This window comes from Silene latifolia, chromosome 11, assembly GCF_048544455.1.
Source record: "Silene latifolia isolate original U9 population chromosome 11, ASM4854445v1, whole genome shotgun sequence".
NCBI classification, from domain to species: domain Eukaryota; kingdom Viridiplantae; phylum Streptophyta; class Magnoliopsida; order Caryophyllales; family Caryophyllaceae; genus Silene; species Silene latifolia.
Genome location: NC_133536.1, coordinates 193,264,962 through 193,274,035, shown reverse-complemented (window position 1 = coordinate 193,274,035; position 9,074 = coordinate 193,264,962). Strand labels below are relative to the sequence as shown.

Sequence of the window (9,074 nt, the reverse complement as noted above, 5' to 3'; positions counted from 1 at the left end):
TAATTTTCGTTTCAATTGGGTCTAAGGCCGGACCGGTCAAGACCGAAATATTTAAGTTCGATCTCCGGTCTACAAAATTTACGATTTCGGTCTTTGGTCCGGTCCGATTTTGAAGCCATGCTAACCCCTAAATTTGGAATGGATAGAAGGAATAATTATTCGAAGACTTGGGAGAGCATTGGAGTAACGATTACTCGAACTTAAATCATGTTGGCAACCTCTACTGGTTAACAATGAAAACATAGGGCCGATAGAGAATAGGTGACTGACAAAAATACTAAAAGACAATAGTACAATAATCTCTTTGATTCACGATTCCCTTGATCAAAAACAAAGAAAAGTGGGCAGTTTCAGCTCCTAATCTCACATAAAAAAATGGCAACAGTTATTCCATACAATCTACCCTCAAAACCCACTTTCTTCACTCTCTCCAAACCAACTACTAGAACCCCATTTTACAGTTTTGTTCATAATCATAATAAGTTAAGACAATTACAAGTAAAACCCATGTCTTCTAAAATAGCTAAGGCAGTTGCAGAAGACGTTACAGGTCAGGAGGATGTGCTAGTAGACCCCACCAGGGTTGCTGAAGTCGTGGATTATGATTGGACAGAAGAATGGTACCCTCTTTACTTGGTTAAGAATGTTCCTGATGACGCGCCTCTCGGTCTTACAGTCTTTCATAAGCAGCTTGTTCTCTACCGTGATGCTGCTGGTGAGTTCAGGTGCTATGAAGATGGTTGCCCTCATAGGTATCCTTGTCATCTGAAATTTTTTAGTACCGATAGTGTTCCATATAGCAGTGAATTTTTGTGCCGCTAGCAATGTGCATGACAGTATCATGTGGAGTTTTCTTTCTGTTACTGTAATTTTGGCTATACTTTTCTGATTTCTATCCCGAATAAAATTACTTGTCGAAAGAAATGGCACTAGTTGATAGATAGGTTGATGTCATATTTAGGTTAGCTAAGCTTTCAGAAGGGCAATTGGTTGATGGAAGGCTTGAATGTCTATACCATGGTTGGCAGTTTGAAGGTGACGGCAATTAACTACGGAGTACTTGTTTTCTGCAAGTGCTGGAGAAATAACAGTGACTTTTTGTGATAGCTTCCATCTGGAGCCAAAATTACCGAAACAAGCTTGTTTGAAGACATATGAAGTGAGAGAATGCCAGGAAGATCCCTTGGTTTGAAAACTTTGCTAGGCCGGGATTCCAGGATATCTCAACTACGCACGAGCTTCCTTATGATCACTCCATCCTTCTAGAAAACCTCATGGATCCGGCTCATATACCTATTTCTCATGACCGTACTGACTGGACGGCAAAAAGAGAAGATGCTCAACCGTTGCTTTTCGAGGTCACCGAGAGGACGGCCCGTGGATTTGCTGGCTGGTGGGGAAAGGAAAGTGACAAATCCAGGCCCAACTTTCTGCGGTTTCAAGCGCCATGTAATCTCCAGAATAACCGACAGATAGTTGATGACAACGGAGCTAAACAATACTTTAGTGGGCTCTTCCTTTGCAGGCCATCTGGCCAGGGGAAATCCATGCTCATTGTAAGATTTGGGACAACAAAGAGATCACCACTTGCGAAATTCTTTCCGACATGGTATTTCCACCAGAATGCTAGTAAAGTGTTTGAGCAAGACATGGGCTTTCTCTCGTCTCAAAACGAGACTCTGATGAAGGAAAATGTCCCAACCAAGGAGCTGTACCTTAATTTGAAGTCATCTGACACGTGGGTTGCAGAATACAGGAAGTGGATGGACAAAGTTGGGCATGGGATGCCTTACCACTTTGGACACGGCACAGTCTCACTACCTGAGATACCAGCGGTTGTTGAGCATGCTCCAGCAGGCTTAGTTGCTGGGCTTTCAGCTTCATCTCCGGCAAAGGGTGGACTGGCATCAATGCATGCTCCAAACTGGGCCAACCGATACTTCAGACATGTGATTCATTGCAAAGAATGCAGGGGAGTTGTTAGGGCCTTCCAGACATGGAAAAATGTCCTTTCTGTTGTGGCTCTTTTATCGACTGGATTTGCCATTCTTGCGACAGGAAGGCAGTGGAAAACTCTGTTTTTGGTTACGACGGCTTTATGTCTGGCTGTTGTATATGCATGCTCTACTGCAATAATGCTGAATACAACAAATTTCATAAGGAATCATCGTCGAATCTGAACCTTCACTTGTGCCTTGAGGATTTACAGGAGGGAAGTAAAAAAATGCTCATATCTAAAAAAGTCTGAATTTGTTGTTCATACAGAACTCTGTATGGTCCACGCAGAAAAAACTTGAGATAAGTTAGTCCGACAACAAGGATCTGGTAATCACACTCAGTAGGTCTCGAAATTGAATGTAGCCATATAATGCCTTGCGTAATTCTCTCTGTCTTGAATGATTGAAATGAATGTATTTATATAAGAACTAAAATACAGCCAAATTTCAATTGCAACAGAAAAAGCCTAGCTAATCAGCTACATTGTCGCCTAGCTAATCAGCTACATTGTCCTGTTGATGTTTGTACTCTCTCTCTATGTCAAACAGGATCTGAGATGTAGTCCTTCATTCGAAAGGATAAATGACATGCATGTATTATATTGACATATTAGTTTTTGTGGAATCAAATTGGTCATAGCGGCTATCAACTGTCTCAGATGCTTTTCAGTATCTGCGAGTATGTAGGGCAGCTTATCCTGTTGTGTCACTTGGTGACTGAAAATTACAGCTTTCGAGCTCTACTAATCTTTGATGAAGACATACTTGTGGACTTGTTGGTGGTGCTTTCTTCTGTCTGGCTTTTATAATTGTCTGAAATCACAGGTGGAATGTTGGTCTCAATTTCATCAAGTGCCTGCATAGAGAAACAAATAATTTTAAATCTAAACATCACAACTTCACAAGTGGGAACAGCCTCTTTGTGTTGCTAACATTGGAGTAAGGTTGCGTACATCCGACCTCCCCGCGATTTGCAAGAGCCATTATATAAATCAAAAAAAATATCAGGCTGTTCATTTCCGTGAGTTAAGTTCCCAGTTAAGGTACAATATTCCGATATGGCCGAACAGTTTTGAGCTTCTTGTACCACTCTCTTTGGGGGATGTCTTCTTTAATTTAATAAGGTGACCATTGCTTTACCTAAATGAAGGGCGTACGTGACAATACGGTGAATGTTGGGACTTTTAACTATCTAGCTCCTATCCGTCTTGTATTAGATTTAATAGAATGGTTCATCCAAAAAGAACAGAACTCGCATTGTCGTTAGACAGTTATGCTATTCCAGAAACTAAAGCTCTAGAATCACTTTTCCTTCAGCACTGACCTGGACAGCCTTCTGAAGCACATTGAACATCTCCTGGGCACGCTTTCGTTTCTTCTTAACATCAAAATTTTCCTGCAGCAGCTCTTCAAAAAGGTCTTCTCTGTATTGACATTGAACATTTGATCATTCATAAAGTAGTTCAAACAGTGAAACAGCCCCAAAGGGCATGGAAAAATCCTAACATTTTAGGACGCCGTTCATCCAATTTAACACCTGAAGTGAGTACAGATGACAGTTTTAATGGGTCAGTGAGGTGGCGAGATACAGCTATTTATCTAATTCCATTTTGAGGTAATTAACATCTTACAAGATGTTGATCAAACTAAATGCCTGTTAACCAATGGCATATGGCGTACCTGTAAAACGTTTGAATGAGGCTGTTATGAAGGTCCCTCTTAAGATGATTGACCTGAAAGATAAGTGTGAACGACAAATAAGAAATCATTATTTGGAAAAAGGACAATTAGAGCTCCTGAGAACAGCATGTATTAATGGACTGTACCACAAAGTGCATTATAGCTTTTGGAACATCATCTTCAATTTTGTTCCTGACTATATCAAAATAAGATTGCAAAAGTATCCTGATCACCAATATCTCAGTTTCTTCATCTTCAGTGGGTTCCTCTGAGGGCTTTAGAAAGGAAGAAGGCTGCACTTGAACAACCAACAGAATTGTAAAAATCAAGGATATTTGCACTCATGTCTTAAAAATTAGAAAAATTTCAATCTCCATTAATGATGGTGATTACCGCTTTCAGCTGTACCAATGACGGTGCTTTCAATGTATGATTAGGCGTGTCATCACTGAACACACCTACAGGAGCTTTTTTGGATGATGAACGACCCCATAGTTTGATAGGCATCCCAAAAAGCTTTGTTATAGCATCTATAATAACCATTTTAGATTGCAAGATCAATACTATGACTCATATGTACACATTTTGTGTATAGTTTGATAAACAATCAAGCACAGCTCCACCATCTTAAAAGCCACTCACCAGCTGATACTGATTTATCATGCTTTTCTAGCTTTTGGCCTTCCTATCAAGAACCCCCAAAGAAAGCAAATAGATGAGCATTTGTAATCTTTACAAGTATTAAGCAGAAAGACATCAGTATAACCGTTATAAGTACTTGATTTGCTGACTTCTGATCCCTCTTTGGAGATGGAAATTGATCAGCATCCATAATTGTGCCCTGAAATAGAAATGGGACTGTATCGTTAGCCATTTAAGATGCCCGTCCAAACTAGTTACGTGACCAAAGAAACTCAGATATTGTTATACGTAGGACTTGCTGGAATAGCTTCTTGAAGAAGAGAACCTGCACCTTAGAAGTACGGATCAGCCGTCTAGCAATCTCTATTGCTCTCTGTCCTCCCACAAAGCTTGGGTGTGAAGTATTTATGTCATCTGCCTGGATTAATGAAACAAACAATACATTTGGAAAATGCGTAAAGAAGGCAGATTGAAAGGTCAAAAGCACTTTCTGCACACAACACGTCCCAAAAAAACTGAAAAGGGCTGGCAGCTTGAGAATGTGTTTAAAAACCTCCATGTCAATTGTTTCTGCAATTCTTTTCTCCACAGGTTTGATAGCATAGTGCATAAAGTTCGCCATTACCCCCTTTACACGCTTTCTGAAAGTCGGAAACCTTTGCAACTCTCTTGATTCACAAGAACGACTCATCTACAAGAAATGTAAGCACTTGTTTTTACATTCAAGTTGACTGAGAGAAATGTTCTTTAGTCACATAAAGATGTAACAATGCACCAGTTTGTGCTTCATACCTTGATTAGTTCATCACATGCAAGTTGCAGACACTGCATACTAGGATCTAGTAACCTTTCAACTTGTCTTCGTATCAGAAGTTCAAAAGGCACCTGAAGTTTTATTGTCAAAAATCAAAACAAGCTAAATGATGAGTTGAACAGGATGTATAATTCATGATGATGGTGTTCACCTCTGGAACAAATAATTTGTTTCTTGGACCCATAGAATTTTGAATAGCTATCCTGATTTCATCATCTGACAGATCTTCACAAGGATCAACTTCCTGAGGGATCATACAAGGGACATAATCACAGCACACAGAGAAGTACGTGAAACCTTGATGAGATAAGACGAATGATTCAACTTCAGTGAGATAGAGCAGTGAAAAATATTAGACCTTCAAGGCTTTACCGAAGATTGAATGGAAAATATAACGAATCCTTGCTCCACCTGCCAACTCCTGAGTTGATATATGTGGATTCTTTCCGTCAATCACAGATGAGAAAGCTATCGACAAAAGGTATATAACAGAAATGTCAAAACAGGATAGTAAGCTAGTACCTTAGCATATGATATGCGAAAGCAATACTAAAGTCCATTTCTACCTTTGGAATGAAGAAGGGAGGAGGATACAGAAAGATAATATTAACAAAATGAACCTCTCACCTTCACTATAGCTTCTCAAGATATTCAACACAACTGCTTCTCTTTCCTGGAAAAATTGCAACATTCACATCAAGAATTGACATAGCACGCCCTATGTTAAAGGATTTTGATTTTGAATAAAAGAATTGTAAGAATAATAAATATCGACACAATAACTATGATGTTGCCACAAGATTTCTGTAGCTTAACTGACTTTTGATTCTACTCCATCTCCGTATGTCCTTAATTCTTCTTCAACAGCTTGAAAGTGCAGTTTAATTTGCGATTTCAATGCTGGCAGATTTGCTCTGATGTGTTGCTCAAGAATCTGAAAATTCATTAGCATTATTGCTAAACACAACATAATTTGCAGAAAAACTATACATCAACCTACATGGTCTGTTTCTTTGAAAGCAAAATTTCTGAAGGTAAGGTAAAATAAAATAGGCGAGAGTGGAATTAAGAGTTTGACGTAACTAACTTGATTTAGTTTCTTTGCTAGTTGAGGAATTCCACAACGATCCAGTACACCCTTATATTCCTTCAGCAATAGAAACATTTAGAGATTGACAGGGAATATGATCAATGCAAGAGCAACAATTAGATCAAGTATTGAATCTAGTTGCAATATATAGGTGGCGTACATGATGATCACGAAAGAATTGTTCCTCAAAACTAAGCGCTTCAGCAACACTTTTGTTCTTGTTGATATCCTGAATTTGCAGAGAAGATAAAAACTCCATGACATGCGTGCTAAATATCTCGAAACAGTTCTAGCTATGTTCAGTTTAGAAGCTTTCTGATACCATGAATTTCGTAGAAGTTACTGAAAGCATCATTAATCATCTTCCGAGCAAAAGGATTGACGAAGTAAAGTTGATATATGATAAAAACCAACACAGAAAGACAGAAAGTTACCCTCCATCTTTTACCTCTTGACTACGATTAATCACACCAATGTAACCCAGATGAAGAGGAATTACTTTCCCTAGAAGAAATTTGCAGGCGTCAGTACCCCTGTCCATTATATCCAGCTGCGTGCGCCAAGTCGCCAACACAGATTAAACGAATATATCAGTTACTATCAACAATCAATCAACGCACATAAAAGAAAATATGAAAAAGCATATACAAAGACTGGAGCAAAAGACCTTAGTAATGACTCCGATTGTTCGGGTACCTGCCAATAAAATTTAAATTATAAGTAAACAGCAACCATAAGAACATAACTCTACTGCATCAAAGATTCCCACCAGTGGGTAAGTAAGGGGTCACATGTACGTAGCCTTTCTCCCTATATTAAAAACACAAAGACGTTTCAAGACCAATGATGACAGCGACTTGAAAATTGAAGCATGCACTGAAATGTGATCAGATGAAGAACAAAAGTACCCTTTGGATCAGCTTCTTTGGACATTTGAAGGGCATCAGAGGTTGCCAAATCAGAATTCGCAGGACTAACAGCTAATATAATGCAGTTCTCTTCTTTAATATGGTCCATAATCATCCTCCTAATTCTATCTTCTATGTCAGTAGGTTGATCTCCTACAGGAACTTTGGTAACGCCAGGTAAATCAATAAGTGTTAAGTCAAGAACATTGGGGGAAGAAATTTTCAATCGGATTGGCTTATCTGAAACCCCTTTGTTTCTTCCTGCTTCTCTTTCCGTCTCCACCTGCATTCATGTGACAATGTGGGATCAAAACGTATCTACAAGTCTGCTGCGAATGCATTATTCTGGTCACTATGTATCAGTGTATCACGAGTAAAACTCTTGTGAGACCGGGGGATGTTCCAATTCAGAAATTAGGGTTTGAACTTTGAATTGATCAATTCCTCAGTGCCAAAACAAACAGTAAGAAGAAGCGTCATTAATTACTGGTAAATAACAGAAACCTGAATTTCACGGCGAATGGCGGAAAAATCATAGAACTTAGTGTTAGGCAAGTGAAGGAACTCCCCCCACTCAATGTGATCATCTACAGTAGGAGAAGGGAGACGGTGGTGAAGTTGGAGGATGAGAGGGCGGCGAGTACAAATGTCGCAGGCGCGAGGAAGGAAGTCGCGGCCAACAAGTGCTTCAAGTACGCTGGACTTGCCGCTGCTCTGGCTGCCAACCACGGCAACGTGAGGCAACCTGATTTGGGAGAGCTGGTGGGCGCCGAGACACGAAAGGATGTCTTGTAGCTTGTTGATTGTCGGGATCACCGATGATCCTATACTTGTCAATGGTAGTTGTGGTTGCGGAGGCGGAGGCGGAGTTGACCAATTTAAGCTGCTGTTGTGGTTATGAGTGGTGGCGGTGATGGTGGCGGAAGTGGTGTTATCCCTCTTTTGCTGTTTTCGTGGTGGCCCTCCCATGATCAGGTTTGAATTTTAAGTCAACAACTAGTATTAGTGTCCGGCTTCGTCCGCGCTACCTCTACTTACCATTAAATTTTTTTGTTCCTCATTAAATAAAATTACTTAAAATTGCACAAACCGTAAATTTATCATTAATATATTTTTCTATGACATATCCTAAAATTACGATGAAATAAATTTTGAGACAAATTCACTACTCTCGCTATTAATATTTTACTCTTATTAATGAAACAATAGTAATAACATTTCACTACTTGTCCGTAATCATTGTTACTTTTACTACTCTCGCCGTAATTATTATTACTTTCACTATTGCCGCATTAATATTGATTATTTCACTTCTCCCCGTTGTTATTTCTACCACTTTCACTAATCTCACTGATAATATTGTTACTTTTACTATTCAAATGAGTATTCAAATGAGTGATTACTATCATATAACTATATCCAATGTTACTACAATTCTTTTCTTTACTGACGAAATTACTTTTACTACTTAAGTATGCAATTTTAAGAGGATTCTATAATTGTATAAATATATTACATATATGCATTAAATCAAATCGAAACAATTATGCAATATTATATATTATGGAATCTAACTTAAATTATTTATAACCTAATTATATTATATTTTTGTATGTTAAATAATTAACATCTCTGTACATCTAATAAACTATAAAGTTTAATAAAATTGCATAGATTTTAAATTTAATATATAATTTTATGATGTTAATAATTAATAGCATAAGTGTACATGTTTATACTAATTAGTTATTTTATTTTAAGGAAATTGACCATCTTCTAGTCTTCTATAAATATTTCGGAAAATTACCAAATATCTTCTTTCTTTTAGTCTCCTTGAAATTGATCATCTTAATTAATTATTTTATTTTAAGGAAATTGATCATCTTAATTAATTATTTTATTTTAAGAAAATTGACCATGTTTTAGTCTCTTACAAATGTTTA

The 9,074-nt window shown here is 38.1% G+C and overlaps 1 protein-coding gene and 1 pseudogene across 4 annotated transcripts; one reads left to right on the top strand and one right to left on the bottom strand.

Moving 5' to 3' along the window:
• Positions 1 to 375: 375 nt before the first annotated feature.
• LOC141614538 (protein TIC 55, chloroplastic-like) lies at positions 376 to 2,295 on the top strand (annotated as a pseudogene).
• Positions 2,296 to 2,369: 74 nt separating this feature from the next.
• On the bottom strand, positions 2,370 to 8,160 carry LOC141612221 (dynamin-related protein 3A-like). 4 transcript variants are annotated; one of them, XR_012529016.1, is made up of 20 exons: positions 7,636 to 8,160; positions 7,132 to 7,414; positions 6,891 to 6,919; positions 6,672 to 6,773; positions 6,384 to 6,452; positions 6,221 to 6,280; positions 5,954 to 6,067; positions 5,761 to 5,806; positions 5,492 to 5,601; positions 5,285 to 5,377; positions 5,112 to 5,204; positions 4,873 to 5,010; positions 4,645 to 4,737; positions 4,456 to 4,518; positions 4,320 to 4,362; positions 4,071 to 4,207; positions 3,824 to 3,975; positions 3,678 to 3,730; positions 3,322 to 3,421; positions 2,370 to 2,853 (listed from the first exon to the last, which is right to left on the bottom strand). XR_012529016.1 is itself a non-coding variant. In XM_074430953.1 (20 exons), the coding sequence occupies exons 1-20, from the start codon at positions 8,098 to 8,100 to the stop codon at positions 2,722 to 2,724; spliced, it is 2,370 nt and encodes a 789-aa protein (XP_074287054.1). In that variant the 5' UTR covers positions 8,101 to 8,159; the 3' UTR covers positions 2,370 to 2,721. The 4 variants fall into 4 exon arrangements, 2 of the variants coding, with proteins under 2 accessions (XP_074287054.1, XP_074287055.1); XR_012529017.1 differs by having other exon boundaries at positions 4,651 to 4,737; positions 7,636 to 8,159; XM_074430953.1 differs by having other exon boundaries at positions 3,824 to 3,970; positions 7,636 to 8,159.
• Positions 8,161 to 9,074: the final 914 nt, after the last annotated feature.